General features: G+C 47.3%; 1 protein-coding gene across 1 annotated transcript in view; it reads right to left on the bottom strand.

Annotated features, from left to right (window-relative positions):
• Positions 1 to 8,737, bottom strand: part of LOC147024059 (iroquois-class homeodomain protein irx-1-A-like) — a 103,734-nt gene extending 94,997 nt beyond the window's left edge. The window contains exons 1-3 of the mRNA XM_085890232.1: positions 7,936 to 8,737; positions 5,766 to 6,732; positions 5,308 to 5,371 (exon numbers count right to left, since the gene is read on the bottom strand). Coding sequence (XP_085746358.1) covers positions 5,308 to 5,371; positions 5,766 to 6,732; positions 7,936 to 8,184 — 1,280 coding nt within the window. The 5' untranslated portion in view covers positions 8,185 to 8,737. The remainder of the gene's footprint in view (positions 1 to 5,307; positions 5,372 to 5,765; positions 6,733 to 7,935) is intronic.
• Positions 8,738 to 17,389: the final 8,652 nt, after the last annotated feature.

The raw sequence follows: 17,389 nt of genomic DNA, 5'->3' as shown, positions 1-17,389 counted from the left end.
TACTGAGACGAGGTGGATGCGGTGTGAGACGGGGTGGATGCGGTGGGAGAAGGGGGGACACGGTGAGAGACGTGGTGGATGCGGTGAGAGATGTGGTGGATGCTGTGCGAGACGGGGTGGATGCGGTGCCAGACAGGGTGGATGCGGTACCAGACGGAGTAGATGCGGTGCCAGACGGGGTGGATGCGGTGCCAGACGGGGTGGATGCGGTGCCAGACGGGGTGGATGCGGTGCCAGACGGGGTGGATGCGGTGCCAGACGGGGTGGATGCGGTGCGAGACATGGTGGATGCGGTGCGAGACGTGGTGGATGCGGTGCGAGACGGGGTGGATGCGGTGAGAGCCGGGGTGGGTGCCGTGAGAGACGGGGTGGGTGCCGTGAGAGACGGGGTGGGTGCCGTGAGAGACGGGGTGGGTGCCGTGAGAGATGGCCTGGGTGCCGTGAGAGACGGGGTGGGTGTGGTGAGAGACGGCCTGGGTTCCGTGAGAGACAGGGTGGGTGCAGTGAGAGACGGGGTGGATGTGGTGATAGACGAGGTGGATGCGGTGAGAGACGGGGTTGATGCGGTAAGACTGGATGGATGTGGTGAGAGACGGGGTGGACGCGGTGAGATACGCGGTTGGTGCGGTGAGAGACGGGGTGGATGCAGTGAGAGATGGTGTGGATGCGGTGAGACGGGGTGGTGAGGTGAGAGATGGGGTGGTGAGGTGAGAGACGGGGTGGATGAGGTGAGAGACGGGGTGGGTGTGGTGCGAGACGGGGTGGATGCGGTGCGAGACGGGGTGGATGTGGTGCGAGACAGGGTAGATGAGGTGAGAGACATGGTGGATACGGTGAGAGACGGGGTTGGTGCGGTGAGAGATGAGGTTGGTGCGGTGAGAGACAGGGTTGGTGTGGTGAGAGACAGGGTTGGTGTGGTGAGAGACGGGGTGGATGCGGTGCGAGATGTTTGAGTGCGGTACGAGATTGGGTGAGTGCGGTCCGAAACGTGGGTGTGCATTGCGAGACAGGGTGGATGTGGTCCGAGACGTGGTGTGTGCATTGCGAGATGGGGTGGATGCGGTGAGAGACGGGGTGGGTGCGGTGAGAGACGGGGTGGGTGCGGTGAGAGACGGGGTGGATGCGCTGAGAGACGGGGTGGATGCGCTGAGAGACGGGGTGGATGCAGTGAGAGCCTGGGTGGATGTAGTGCCAGACAGGGTGGATGCATTGCGGGATGTGTTGGATCCAGTGCGAGATGTGGTGGATGCAGTGCGAGATGTTGTGGATGCAGTGAGAGATGTGGTGGATGCAGTGAGAGATGTGGTGGATGCAGTGAGATATATGGAGGAGGCAGTGAGAGATGTGGTGGATGCATTGTGAGATGGGGTGGATGTGGTGCGAGATGGGGTGGATGCAGTGCGAGACGGGGTCGGTGCGGTGAGAGACGGGATGGGTGCGGTGAGAGACGGGGTGGGTGCGGTGAGAGACGGGGTGGGTGCGGTGAGAGACGGGGTGGGTGCGGTGAGAGACGGGGTGGGTGCGGTGAGAGACGGGGTGGGTGCGGTGAGAGACGGGGTGGGTGCGGTGAGAGACGGGGTGGATGCGCTGAGAGACGGGGTGGATGCGGTGAGAGCCTGGGTGGATGTAGTGCCAGACAGGGTGGATGCATTGCGGGATGTGTTGGATCCAGTGCGAGATGTGGTGGATGCAGTGCGCGATGTGGTGGATGCAGTGCGAGATGTTGTGGATGCAGTGAAAGATGTGGTGGATGCAGTGAGAGATGTGGAGGATGCAGTGAGAGATGTGGTGGATGCATTGTGAGATGGGGTGGATGTGGTGCGAGATGGGGTGGATGTGGTGCGAGATGGGGTGGATGCGGTGAGAGACGGGGTGGGTGCGGTGAGAGACGGGGTGGGTGCGGTGAGAGACGGAGTGGACGCAGTGCTCGATGGAGTTCTTATCTTGTATCCTCATTGTAATTACAATTCCCAACTATGGTAATTCTTCCACGTCTTTTCACAAGGTGTGAACTCCGTTTTCTCCTCACTCCGATTTGATCAAACGTTCGTTATTTTCACGTCGTCGCAAAAAGTATTCAGATGGAGAACGAGAATTTTCTTTCTTCAATTACACAACAAATGAAGGAATCGTTCCAAAAATTTATACGGGAGAAAGATCGTGTTATCTTGCTCATTGCAAATATGTGAACGGGATGGATTTCCTGGCGACGCTTTCCATTCGGAATCGCCACGAATTACCGAGAGAAATGAGTTATCAAGGAGATTCTTTGTTGTTCTTTACGGCTGTTTATCTTCCCCGTGCAAAGTGCCCCTCACCCTGACTCCATGGTGCATAATGAGGGAACAGATAAACGCTATCTCGTTTGTGTAATATATTATTCATCGATGCTCAATGGGTCCATCATGCACATGAACGTCGTTCTTTTGTACACACACACACACACACACACACACACACACACACACACACACACACACACACACACACACACACACACACACACACATACACACACACATACACACACATACACACACACACAAATACACACACAAACATACACACACAAACACACACACACACACACACACACACACAAAAACACACACACAAAACACACACAAACACACACACAAAAAACACACACACAAAGCACACACAAATACCCGTACACACAAACATACACACAAACACTCACCCACACGCAAGCGTCCACACACACAAACATACACACACACAAACACACACACACATACACACACACTCAAAAAACACACAATCATACATACACACACACAAAAACACACAAACACACACACAAAAACACACACAAAACACACACACACACAAACACACACACACACAAACACACACACACACACAAACATACACACAAACACACACACACAAACACACACACACAAACATACACACACACAAACACACACACATACACGCACACACATACACACACACACACACATACACACACACAATCATACACACACACAAAAACACACAAACACACACACAAAAACACACACACAAAACACACACACACAAACACAAACACACACACACAAACACACACACAAACATACACACAAACACACACACACAAACATACACACACACACAAATACACACACAAACATACACACACAAACACACACACACAAACATACACACACAAACACACACACACAAACACACACACATATACACACACACACACACATACACACACAATCATACACACACAAACACACAAACACACACACACACACACTCCTTTTTCCGTGTACGATCCGCCACGTGCTTGCGAATCGTTGCTTCCCAAATATGACCGCTCGGGTCACCTCATCCGTTCACACGTGTTCCCTTCGTGCACCACCATCCGCCGCGTGTTGACCCTCTCGATCCACGAGTGTGTGTATATATATATATATATATATATATATATATATATATATATATATATATATATATATATATATATATATATATATATATATATATATATATATTTTTCCCCCATGGAGTTTAAATTTTTCCGATTGAAAAGCACGAGAGAGTTCAGCGACTTGCTTGGGCCGTCGGGCCTCGTCGCTCGACTAAACAGTTTAAATCTGATTCGATGTGCCCGTCGTGCTCGGAACCCCGAGAGCCGGTTCCACCCGCGGCCTCGAGATGGCGTCTCCTTTCCTCGGACGGTCGTCCACGGCTGTCGTCGTGAGCGGGAGCCGAGCGACGTCGCATTCCGAGTCCGTGTTTGTCCTCTTGCTCGGTTGTGAGATTGGGGAGGCTCGATGCGGCGAGCGCAGGGATATTGCGTCTCCTTTCGAGAACTGCACGACGTGCGACGAATTAACTCGTTTTAGAAGTTTGTGAACGTTTCCTCCACGAACCCGTCCGATCCGATTCGAGGTTAACGTTTTATCAATCATCTTTTACCGTTAAAAGCCGACGGAGTGACAACGACTGCCGACGCGAGTGAGTGCGCTCTCGTGTAAAGTCCGGATGAATTAAACCAAACGGACGACGTTTAACGAGGTACGGTGAATCGTAAACTACCGATGGGCATCGATAATCGGTTACTATCGCCTGCTTTTTGGAACATCTCTTTCCTTCGCAACTCGTTTACATCCTCTCCGACGTGATCGTCACGCTTCTGTGCGCGGCTGTCACAGTGTACTCTCTTGCATCACAATCACAACACACAAAGGCAAGTTCGCCTGTTACATTTATTAGGAAAAAACAAAAAATAGAATTCTTTCAACATGAATGTTTACACGCGCAATTATGTACAAATTAGTGGCTGCATTTATTTATAATTATATATATATATATATATATATATATATATATATATATATATATATATATATATATATATATATATATATATACTGTATCTATATTTATATATATATATATATATACACATACACACACACACACACACACACACACACACACAACAGAAGAATTGCTCTTCATCATATTACAAAAGGTGATGTTCCCTCGAATCAAAGTCCAGGATGTGCGTAAATATTTACACATCATTAAATGGTTCATTTAGCCATGTCATGTCACTTACACATTGGTCACAAACTCGAAGGAAAAGTCCCTGGTAAGAAAGCGACCGGCGAATTGAAATACACGCCGATGGGCTCAAACAAATTTCATAAACCGACACGAACTAAACGCGAGCACTTTGTGTCGTTCTCTTTTTGTGCCTTCGACGGGGAAAACAAGCACAGGTAACCTTATGAATCAGAAACAGCTCTGGCACGATTCTCACGCCGGTCGCCCCGTGGTGTGGTACACACAGCAGGCCCTGCGTGCCGGTGCGACCCACAAATGGCACGGCGTTCGAGAGAGCGCAACAGGCAGGCCCTGCGCGATGATGCGACTCCCCCCCCCCCCAAAAAAAAAAATGGCACAACGTTTGAGAAAGTGCCACCGACAGGCCCTGCGCTCCAATGCGACCCCCAAATGGCACAATGTTCGAGAGAGCGCTGTACTTGATTTCACAAAACGTCCCAAGCATGTTGGGTGCGAGCGCCTCAAGGCCTGTGCTGAATTTGCTGCGACATCTCAAAATGCAAAATGCGCAAGAGAGAGAGAGGGGGATTCGTTCTAAGACTGCGCTCGGAGTTTAAATAATTGATTTCCCAGCGAGAGCTCCATCTATGAAAGGTGCACCTGACGCCTGGAAGCGTTTGAAAGGCGCTCTCTCTCTCTCTCTCTTCTTGCGCTTTCTTGTTGTTTTTTTATCGGCAAACCTGAATCTCTTCGTACCTGGCGTGAACGGGCTCGAAGGGCGCTTTGCTCCTTCCCTCTGGAGACGAGGCGGTGGTGGTGTCTGGAAAAAAACAAAACAAAATACAACAACAACAACGAAAAAAAACAATACAACGAGAAAGGACACGGAGATGGGGGTGAGATTGAAAAGATTTCTCGCACAAACAGAACAATCAAATTGCTCCTTGGAGCGCTTTTACACGTCACTTCATCTCAAGTCAATACGAGAACGTATTTATATTAAAAAAAAATAATAAAATCATAAAAATAGACTAAAATGATATGGGAAAGGTTGAAACACGTTTACCCTGAATATCCTCACTTTCAAACATTTCTCTGTCCTCAATGAAAACTACAGTAATCTGTCTGTCTGTCTGTCCTTTATGTTTTTTGTTTTTTTTTCCAACTTCATCAACACGTATGCTTCCATATTTCTTGAGGTTTTGTGGTTATACCTGTAAATGGTCTTGTGCTTACAAGACCCACACCCGTGACCCTGTTCGACGGATAAGCAGACGGTGTCATGGCTGCCGGCGTGGCTGCTGTGGCCAAAGGCGAAGAGCAAGGTCCGAGGCCTAGGTACGCATTCGTCCTGAGCAGGAAGCTCGCAGAGGGATGAGACTGTTGAGTTTGCTGTAGGATTGCTTGTGGAAGACTTTGAACCATATGGTTATTGCCGAGCTCACTTGAGGATTGACTCAGTATTCCAGCCGGGTGGTATATCATCAGAGGAGGCGCTGCCTTGGCCTTATCTGGAGCCGTAGCGGTCTCGGCTAAAGACCAAATTTTTGGCCGCCCTGTGTGAACGCGTCCATTCGTGTCGTCCGCAATTGCTTGAGGAGCAACCGAAGGTGCCAGATCAGCCGGTCGCACAGGTACAGCAGGTGATGTAGCACGAAGGCTCAATCGGCCCTCTTCCTGCGAGGCCTCTCCTATCGAAAGGTCTTCGCAGCAGCCCCCGACGTTCGAATCGCCGGATGCCTCGGTGTGTTCTATATCGATGTTCTCAAGATCGATTTCCTCTTCTTCGTCATCATCCTCGTCGGCCTCCTTGCAACACCTATCGGCCTCGAGGTCACTGCCCGTGTCTTCGTCATCACCTTTAGCTCTGGGCGCCCAGGTGACTTTGTTCTCCTTCTTGAGGCGGCGTCGCGCGTTCGCAAACCACGTGGACACCTGTGTGAGCGTCATCTTGGTGATGATGGCGAGCATGATCTTTTCGCCCTTGGTGGGGTACGGGTTCTTGCGGTGCTCATTGAGCCACGCTTTCAGGGTGCTGGTGCTCTCTCGCGTGGCGTTCTTGGGACGTGTTGGATCTGCCGTGTACTGGAACTGTCCATAAGGGTTGTAGTAAGGTGGTGCTGGATAGGCGTACGAAGGTGTTTGCACACTTGGACTGTCCTTTAGTTCGTAATGGCACCCCTGCGGTACGAAGAAAAAGGAGAAACAATTCACATGCAAAAGGCATCATATTTTAGACATGTTTGATTTATTTATTTAGCCACTGTGTCTGATAATTATCAATGAGTTTTTTTTTTTTTTAATCATCAAATTATCATTTTCTGGTTTATTTTCCAAAAGACAAGTGCACTAAGTATTCCCCACTTTAACTGAGCCACAGCAGACGTACAAGTCAGGAAGACACCGATGACGTGTGCCGGGGAAGTCCATACTTTCAGCAGTTTAAACATTTGAAAAAGTCGTGAATAACATTTGCTATTTTGAACTAAATATGTGCTCATGGAAGAGAGATTCGTCAACGCAATTAGGTTACTCGTAAATTAGTTTACACTCCGAAATTCCCTTATCTTTAGTAACCTGCGGGCATTTAGGAAATAATCGGCACGTAATCGAGGCGAAAATCGTTTTTCCTTCTCGGGAATAAAATGTATAAAAACGAGATGGAACCCCCCCCACTCTTACCCCCACTCCTGCATCCCACCCCTTAACCCCACGCGACCCTCCCGCCCCCATTCCACTGTCTAAGAGGCCATCCCCTATGCTCGGCATCTGTGTGCGTCGTTGTACTTCACACGTCGCTTTGGGTGCAAATCACCTGCTGTTTACTGTAAATGGCGTGTTTGGTTGAACTTCTCGTTCAGCTCGAGTGTGACGTGACAGCAGGAGCTAGTTGTACCGTAGCCATCGCTCTTGTTTGCAGAACTTGGGGAGACGAGGTACGACGTGAGGAATCCCCCCTCCTGCTCTGTGTCGGGATCTTTCACGTCGTCCGCCGCAAGCCATGGCTTTGCGACATCAAATGGTCCCGCACTGATACCATGCCAAGCGCAAGTCGTTTACCCACAAACTGTGCGGGTATGTACACAGTGACTGGACTGCAGGTTAACCCAGTTAATTATATTGAAACAGAAACAACATCTGCTTCAAGCATGATCTGCAAACTGCCCGACGCGTCTGATGTCCAACCCATGGCACGTCTCTCTTTCTCTGTCTTGAAATTGTCGGAATTTTTTGTTTATTTATAAGAAAGGAAAACAATAAGATATGCACCAAAGGTTCAAATGCGAGAAAGGGTCTTAAAAAACAACTTTCTACATTGAGGAGGAGGAGGATGAGGAGGAGGAGGAGGGAGGGGGCCATGTGTTCAAACACTCAGACTCTCACCAGCTGTGACAAGACCGCTAGATCAGCGGCTGCATACGGCAGGAATGCCCCGTAGGCTTGTGCCGCGTACGGGGAGCCGTACAGACCGAGCAGGGGTCCGGGCGATCCAGCGAGTGTCGAGGGGGCTCCGGCTAGAGGCGCCTCACCGCAGGGACGGCCGCTCGCCGCGGTCGCTTGCCCGATGGCCGCGGCCCTTTCCGCAAAGGAGGCTTGGCCCAGCTGATAAGCCTGTAACTGTGGGAAGGCCATGGCCACGAGAACGGGGGACGCTGGTACGGGCGTCCCGAGTCAGCCCTGCACGCACAGCACGATTACACAGAGTCGTGCGCTCTTGTCATTGGCGTGCTCCCCGCACGGCGTCCCGTCTTACTGATGCGATACTCTGCTTCGATGTCTGTGTGTCTATCTCTCACTTTCTTTACCTACTGTATGTCGATCTGTTTACCTTTGTTTCTGCCGTATGAACCCCCACCCCTCCCCCCCACCCCCCCCTTTAGGACGATTCTTTCTTTAAACTCTTCTCGCCTTTTCAGCACTTCCTCACTATCCTACACTTTCCCTTTTCTCCTTTCATTCCCTCCTTGTGCTCCTGTCCTATCCCCCAGATGCTCTCTTTCTCACTCTGTGCCCCCCCCTCCCCTCCTCAATCCCAGCACGCCTCTCTTCTCTTTCTGCTGTGCTCCCGGCGGAGTGCTCGCTCGACCTCGCCGGAACCGCGATGCCCGGTCCTATGGGCCGAATGGAGCCAAGTTAGCGCAGACGAGCTACGATCGTTAATGCTTAATTCGGGAAACGGGGCTGGGGTTGGCGTTCAAACGTGCAAGAGAGGCATTGGTGGGGGGCGATGAAGAACTAGTGGAGAGGGGGCTGAGGGAGGGGACGCGGCAAGTCCTCGTGCCGTGACGGCAAACCTTCCCTGTACGGTTGTGTTCCTCGTACCTCGTGCTCCTCCGCTGAGCTTAACATTCAATTAGCACGGGAGAGTCGCTAATCCCACGCATTCTTGCTCTAATAACGGTGAGCTCACCGTCTACAGTGGTATGCAAAAGCACCTCTCAACACTTGAGCAACGTTTAGATCCACAATCGATCTGAAAAACGCCTGAAAATGTAACAACTAGAGGCCACCCTCCCTCAATACACAGTAGATTACCTAATGATTCACCTGCAAAAAGAAAAAGCGTTCAGTTTTGATCGATTTGATTCCAAGCATTAAGCATTTTGCACCCTCCGGTGTCGGTGCAATAAAGGGGGTTCAATGCAGTGATGATCTGCTCATCGCTCATTATTGGAAGTGGGGGAGGTAGGGGGTGGGCTCCCATGAGTTCATTCAAAAAAGGCTCAGTTCGTTCAGATTTCTCGGCTTTCGGCCTAATTCGTTCAGAATTTTCGTTTAATGGGTCTATTTCGTTGAGAATTAATGGCTCGTGCCCCTATTTCATGGAAAATTATTCGTTAGAAATCCCTGCAGTTCACAGCTTGTGCATGGGGGAGGTCCCATGCCATTCAGTATTTGCAGGTAGAGGTCGCAGTTTGTTCTGAACTTTTGGTTAGATAGCCCACACCATTCGCATCCGATGTTAGTCACAATTTTCAGTTGCAGGAACCCAAATCGCTCAGAAATCTCAGCGAAAGAAGCAACTTCCTTCGGAATTGTATACTGATCTTCGAGGTCCCAGTAGGTTCCAAACTCCTTTGGCTAGAGTTCCCAGTTGGTTCAGAATTTTGGGTGAAATTTTAGGATGTAGAATTTTTTTAGAATTCCAGGTCCCGGTTGGTTCAGATCTCCAGGCGAAAAATTCCTGCTTGGTTCAGAATCCCGGTCGGTTTAGGATTCTCGGCTAGAGGCCCCGGTTGGTTCTATTGTATATCCCGGGCTAGAGATCTCAGTTGGTTCAAAGTTCCATGCTAGGTTCAGATTCATGGCTGGAGGTTCCAGTCCATTAACAATTTCATGATAGAGGTTCCTGCCAGTTGGTTCTGATTTTTAAGCTTAAGTTCCCTGCAATTTGTTTTTTTGGATATATTGTCAAGGCTCATATAAGAGTTAATGCACAGAGTGTATAAAAATGGAGCATTAGACAAGAGAGGGCGAATAGGAAAGCACAAAACAGTGGGGAACAGAGGCATTAGGAGATCTGTGGAAGGGAGAGGAATGGGGCGGGGAACATTGGGAATACAAGATGGACACTACAGGGACTTTCTGGAAAGAAAGCAGGGATATTGAAGGTGATGGGTTTGTCGTGGATTAGCGGGGGTAGAAAAGATCATGGTTTTGGAGAGGAGAAGATTGGAGATGGTGAAGAATATCTCTTTTGAAGACCCAGAGGGAAGAGTGAGATTGAAGAGAGGGTGGGAGTTTGTTCCAAAGGTGGGGGAAAAGAGGAATTAAAGAATTAAGGTGAGTAGCGATTCTTGATTTTGGTAGTTTAAACAGAAGGGGATTGCTTTGGCGGACCTTGAGCACCCTGTGGAAATATAGGGGGGACAGTTTGCAGACGAGCGGTGGGGGGCGGGGGGGGCGAGGCCTGAGAGGAAACGGTAGAAGACAGAAAGACCACCGACCTGCCTGTGGTGAGAGAGTGAGAGACCCAAAGACTCAGCTTCATTGAGGGAAACACCAATGATCCAAAAAGCCTTGGTTTCTACAGCGTGTAGCTGAGAAAGATGAGTGGCAGGAGCGCTAGCCCACAGGGGAGAGCAGTAGTCCATCAGGCTGCAGATGAAAGCTTTGTACGTAGTCAGGTGCTCAGGTGTGCCAAGGAAAGATTTTGCACGACAAAGGTATGCCCAGTCGGCGACTGTTTTTGGAGGCTAGCTTGGAAATGTGGCTTTCCCAGGAGAGATCATGGCAGAAAGTGAGACCCAGAAGCTTGAATGAAAAGATTTCTTCAAGAGGATTGTTGAGAAAGTAGATGGGGTGGTGGGAGCGGGGGGGGGGGGGGTTCCAGACAGAATTAAAGACATGTTGCACATGTTGGACCAGCTTGTGATTTTAATCCAGATTTTCAGAGAGTCAAGAGGCTGCTGCTTGCTGATCTGAGTGATGACAGATGGTACGGCAGAGGTTGGAGTCGTCAGCAAAGAGATAAAGAGGATTTTCCAGAGAGTCAGAGAGATCATTGATGCTGTTGTTCTTCTTTCGGCTGCTCCCATTAGGGGTCGCCACAGCGGATCATCCGTTATGATCCACATACTAATTTGCCACAGGTTTTACGCCAGATGCCCTTCCTGACGCAACCCTGGTCGCCTTTCAACACAGGGATAAGGATTGGGTTTTGCCATGATTCCGGGCTGCCCGACACCCTCTCATAGCACGCCCAGCACGGAGCCCCCATCCTCAAGCGATCCTCCAACCCAAGCCTCTGAGTAGCCGGATTACAGGCGCACGCCACTACGCCCGGTATGGAGAGATCATTGATGAAAACCAGAAAAAGAACAGGCCCCAGAACACTGCCTTGAGGAACTGCAGCCTGGACAGGAAGAGGGGATGAGAGACCCCCTTTTAGGGCCACACGTTGGCTGACAGGAGAGGAAGTTTGGGAGTCATGAGTGGAGATTGCCTTGGATACCATCAGAAGAGAGTTTGGTGAGATGGGCAGGGTGCCAGACCATATCGAAAGCACGTGATATGTCTCGGAAGATGGCTCTGATCTCATTTCTGGCATTGAAAATCTCCAACAATTGTTGGCAGAGCAGAAGTAGCAAGTTCAGGGTAGAGTGATCTGGTCTGAATCCAAATCGACGAAAGGAAATCAAGCCATTGGAGAAAAGGAAGGATTTGATGTCGGAAGCGATGATGGATTCGATAACCTTGCTGATGATCGGGAGCAGGCTGGTCGGTCTGCAGTTGCAGGTGATCTGTTTTTGCACCTTTCCTTTTTTATGTAGAACGGTAATGTTTGCTGATTTCTGAAGCAGATGGCAGATGACCTTGAGCAAATAAGAGGGTGAACACAACAGAGAGAGGCTGAGCAAGAGCAGCAGAGTAGGTTTTTAGGACATGAGGGCTGATGTCGTCTGGCCCTGTTGCAGAATCTGAGTTGATGTTTGACAGCAAACTCTCCACCTTGTCTGGAGAAAAGTACACATAGTCGTGGAACAGCTAGATGCGACTGGGTAAGGTGGGTACAGATGGTGATGGGTTTGGGACACAAGATTTAGAAGCAAACATGGAGTTTAGGCTTTCACCCTTTTTGCATGCAGTGTTAGCTGTGCAGCCATTTGGGATAAGGGAAGAGATGGAGGGGAACATTCACCAAAAACAGACTTAACTCGATACCACTAGGATTTGGAGGATGGAGACAGGCTTGAGAGTTCAGACTTGAGATTGGAAAGATGTTGTTTCCTGGCTCTCCTGAGGGTAGACACATACTTGTTCCGAGCTTTGTCGAAGGAAATGATATTGCCTTCAGTTGGATTTGCCTTCCATGGGGTGAAGGCAAGTTGTTTTAGGACATCTTCCTCACCATAAGCTTCAGTGTACCACAGGCAGGAGTAAGAGTATGACAACTGAAGACGAGATGGGATAAATATGTGCATGAGAGAGAGAGCAAGTTTCTTTGAAAGAATTCCCAGGATGAGTTGATGTCTGAAAGAGTACAAATGGGAGACCATTCGTGATGTTTGATGACTGCTTGAAGACCCTGCCAGTCAAGCTGAGTGAAATGCCAGACTCGTTGTCACTGATGTGGTTCTCTAATAACAGCCAGGGAGATGTCTACTTTAACAAGCATGTGGTCAGATGAACCGAATGGAGCGAAGGAAGAATAGCACACATTTTCTGGGAAATTGGTAAAAATCAAATCCAGACGAGATGGAGTTCCGTTGTCTGAGCTTCGCGTCAGGAAATTGACAGAGTGTGTCAGTCCCAATGATCACATAAATCATTTGCTGAGGATCCGTGGCAGGTGAGAGAGGTACCCACACCCAGCCAACTGGAATGATGGAAATTGAACTCACCACATATCATGAAGAGAGAGTTTGGATGAGTGGATAGATGTTGGTCCATGTTTTTGGTGAGTGAGATGTAAATGGAGTCATCACTGTTTGTTTGGTGGCAGAGGAGAAGATGGAGCCAAAGGTATTCCTTGGGGGGGGGGTGGAGGAGTGAGGGCAGTCATGGAGAGAGAGGAATAGAGTTTTTCATAAAGAGAGTAACTCTGCCGCCAGGACGAGGCTCAGGTCTATCACACCAGAGGGGGCAGTAACCAGGGAGAGAAACTAAGATGTCTGGAAGGAGGAAAGTTTCTGCGAAGCAGTTTATGTCTGGTTTGTCAGAGGCAACCTGTGTGGAGAGATGTCAGGTTAGAGAGAAGGCCTCGCATGTTTGAGGTCCACATTTTAAGGAAGAGGAAGGGGAGGAGGCTTTTGCTGAAGGTGAGGGGAGGAGAGGGTGAGGGTGGTACATCGGAGCGGAGGTGGAGGTAGGGATAGTTGTTGACAGTGTGTAGGAGATTACAGAAGTGTGAGGGAAGAGGGCCTGATGGTGAGGAGGACAAAGGGCTCAGTGGTAAAGGGATGATTCACAGTGGGGAGTAATAAGAGAGAGTGAGAGGGAAGTAGGAGATTGGAGGAGGTGGGGGAATGAGTTGGAAGAGAATTTTGTTCAGAATTCAGGGCTAGATGTCCTGCTTGGTTTAGAAGACTGGGAGGAAGATGCTGCTTGGTCCACATGTCAAAGCTAGAGGTCTTGGTTCAGATGTCAAAGCGACAGATCTTGGTTTGTTTAGATTTCCAGGCTAAATGGCCCAGTTTTACATTTCCAGACTAGAGGTCCCGGTTGATTCAGATTTCCAGACTAGAGGTCCCGGTTGATTCTGATTTCCAGACCCGAGGTCCTGGTTGATTCAGATTTCCAGACCAGAGGTCCCAGTTGGTTCAGATTTCCAGACCAGAGGTCCCGGTTGGTTCAGATTTCCAGACCAGAGGTCCCGGTTGGTTCAGATTTCCAGACCAGAGGTCCCGGTTGGTTCAGATTTCCAGACCAGAGGTCCCGGTTGGTTCAGAATTTCTAGATAGAAGTCTTGGTTGGTGCTAAATTTCAGGCTCGAGTTCCTGGTTAGTTCAGAATTCCAGGCTGAATGTCACAGTTGTTTTAAAAATTCTAGGTTATAATTCCTGGTTGGTTCAGATTTCTCAATTATTGGTGCTGGTTGGTTCCAGGCTAGAGGTCTTGCTTAATTATGAAGTCAAGGGTGAAGATCCTGGTCATACTTTTTTATTTGTGTTCAGAATTCCAGGATGGAGATACTGGTTGGTCTTGAATTCCATGCTCGCAGTCCCAATGGTTCAGAATTCCAAGAAAGATATCGCAGTTGGTTCAGAATTACAATCAAGTGGTTCCGGTTTGTTCAGAATAATTGGCTCGCAGCACTGTGAGTGATGCAGAAGTGAGCAATCCTCCTTCCTGTTATCTTTCACAATTGTTGGCAAATCAACAAATGAATTTGACAGTAGTGTCCACAAAACTAAACTGTCTTTCAATTATTCAACAATAAAGGGGTTTGTCAGTTTAGTGCCTTTCGGAAAACTTTGCCCTGAGCGTCGTGCTGGATGGATATAGAGAGAAGAAAAGTATGTTCAGATTTTGTTAAACCCCAGCTCATGCTGAATGCACGCAGAGTAACTGTTTTTTTTTTCTAACCAAACCCCCATCCACTTTTCATGTCGCCGTCAATGGCCCCACAAAGCGTGCTGTTTATCAATGTCCTCCGCCGCTATGGAATTGTCCCGAGCGACAGAGTTCACATCTTGCTAAGGATTACTCAAGCATGCTCTTTTTGACGCCACCGCTTTGTTCGGGTGCCGCATAGTTTTTATCCTCTTCACCTCAAATCCCGCCCCTAAAGCCTCCGTCTCCCCCAACCACCTTCTGTCTCTCTTACTCTCCCTCTCTCTCTTTTCTGACTCACTTCATTCTTCTCCATTTGGGTTGCCAGGGCGAAACAGTAAATATTTTACACTGCGAAGCGTTTCACAAAAGACGACAATGGGAAATTGCGTCTCAGACGCAGCACCACGCCGGGTCTTCCATGGAGCGAGTCCAGCTCTGGTCCGGGGAGCACTGACCAATGTCCGGACACGAGGCTGGAGCTAGAGACCGCGGGAAATGTTCTGGAATTCGACAGACAGAGATAGATGAGAAAGGCAAAAAGCACTTGAGCGGAAAAGACGTGAAAACGAAACTGTGTACACGTCTTACTGTTATAATGACAAAAGGAAAGGGAAATATAAAAATGTACATTGTAGTAAATTCCACCGATCCTTCATAACATGAGATATTGTTAACATTAATAACAGCTATGACATTGCAAACAGAAATAAGAGATAACATTCTAAACAGTAATAACAGATAACATTCTTAACAGTAATAACAGATAACAGTATTAACAGTAACAACAGATAACATTCTTAACAGTAATAACAGATAACATTATTAACAGTAATAACAGATGAAATTTTTAACTATAATCCTTTGTAACAGATGAAATTGTTAATTGTTATCCTCATTACAGATGACATTGTTAAGAGTTATCCTTTAACAGATGACATTGTAACACTAATAACTGATGGCATTGTTAACAGTAATCCTTTATCACAGATGACATTGTTCACAGTAATAACAGATGACATTGTTAATTGTAATCCTTTATAAAGACGACATTGCTAACAGTAAAAACAGATGACATTGTTGAAGTAATCCTTTGTAACAGATGACATTGTGAACAGTAATAACAGACAACATTTTAACAATAATCCTTTACAACAGATGAAATTGTTCACATTTATCCTTTATCACAGATGACATTGTTAACAGGAATATAACAGATGACATCGTTAAAACAGTAATCCTTTATCATGGATGACATTGTTAACAGAAATAAGAGATGACATTGTTGACAGTTATCCTTTATCACAGAGGACATCATTAACAGTAATAACAGATAACATTCTTAACAGTAATAACAGATAACATTCTTTAACAGTAATAACAGACGAAAATTTTTAACAGTAGGGCCTAATCCTTTGTAACAGATGAAATTGTTAACAGTTATCCTCATTACAGAATGATGACATTGTTAACAGTTATCCATGACACAGATGACCTTGTTTCAGTAATAATAGATGGCATTGTTAACAGTAATCCTTTATCACAGATGATATTGTTAACAGGAATAACAGATGACATTGTTAATTATAATATATCCATAATTCCAGCAATGTGTGTCTGTCTGTGTCTGTGTCTGTGTCTGTGACCGCTATTTCTCAACAACCACTGGTCCGATCTAATTGAAACTTGCCAGCTATATTGCTGGGGACCTGAGTATGTGCCTTTTCAAGGTTTGATATTAATTGGACAAGTGATTCCCAAGTTATGGCCATTTATTTGCCAAACCAATGACAGGACACGTTTCTGTGTAGGCGTGGCCAATGGGGAAAGGGCGCCATTTAGTTACCAATGACAGGACACGTTGCTTGGCATTTTGCACCCACAGTATCTATCTTCTATCTATCTATAATTCCTGCAATCTCTGTTTGTTTGCCTTTCAAATGGTTTGAAATTAATCGGACAAGTGGTTCCCAAGTTATGGCCCAGTTAGAGCACGTTCCCCATCACGGGTTACAACATACGGACTTCCGGATAGTGATGACTTACTGTATTCTAATAATTTCTCGATTTCTTATCCGCATTTATAGATAAACACAATGCCCCAATCCAGTCATCGTTTACGAGAGCGAAGGAACGGCCTGTGTGGTTGTTGTTTCTGGCACATGGTTTTAAAGTTGTTTTTTTTGTACGTACAGCCACGCACGTATGGGCACGCGAGAGTGAAGGAATCGCCTGTGTGGTTGTTGTTTGTGGCACGTGGTTTGAAAGGTTTTTAAAAAAATTTTGCACATACGGCCACGCACGTAAGGGCACGCAAGAGTGAAGGAACGGCCTGTGTGGTTGTTGTTTCTGGCACATGGTTTGAAAGTTTTTTTTTTTTTTTTTTGCACGTACGGGCACGCACTAGTCTTTATAAAAGGTTACTGTTTACAATGCAATCTGTTATTAGTGTTAACAATGTCATCTGTTACATAAGATAACTGTTAACAATGTCATCGTTGATAAAGTATAACTGTTTATGTCATCTGTTGTTACTGTTAACAATACCATCTGTTATTGCTGTTAACAATGCCATCTGTTATTAAGTATCACTGTTAACAATGTCATCTGTTGTTCCTGTTTACATTGTCATCTGTTATAAAGGATTACTGTTAATAATGTCATCTGGTATTACTGTTAACAATGTCATCTGTTATTAAGGATTACTGTTAACAATGTCCTCTGTTTTTACTGTAAACAATGTCACCTGCCAAAAAGGAATACTGTGATCAATATCATTTGTGGTTGACGATTACTGTTCACAATGCCACCTATTATAAGGATAACTGTGAACAATTTCATC

This window comes from Eptatretus burgeri, chromosome 7 (assembly GCF_056783735.1).
Source record: "Eptatretus burgeri isolate ZD-2024b chromosome 7, Ebu_testis_v1, whole genome shotgun sequence".
Lineage (NCBI taxonomy): Eukaryota > Metazoa > Chordata > Myxini > Myxiniformes > Myxinidae > Eptatretus > Eptatretus burgeri.
Note: the sequence above shows the minus strand (reverse complement) of the source record. Positions and strands in the feature narration are given on the sequence as shown.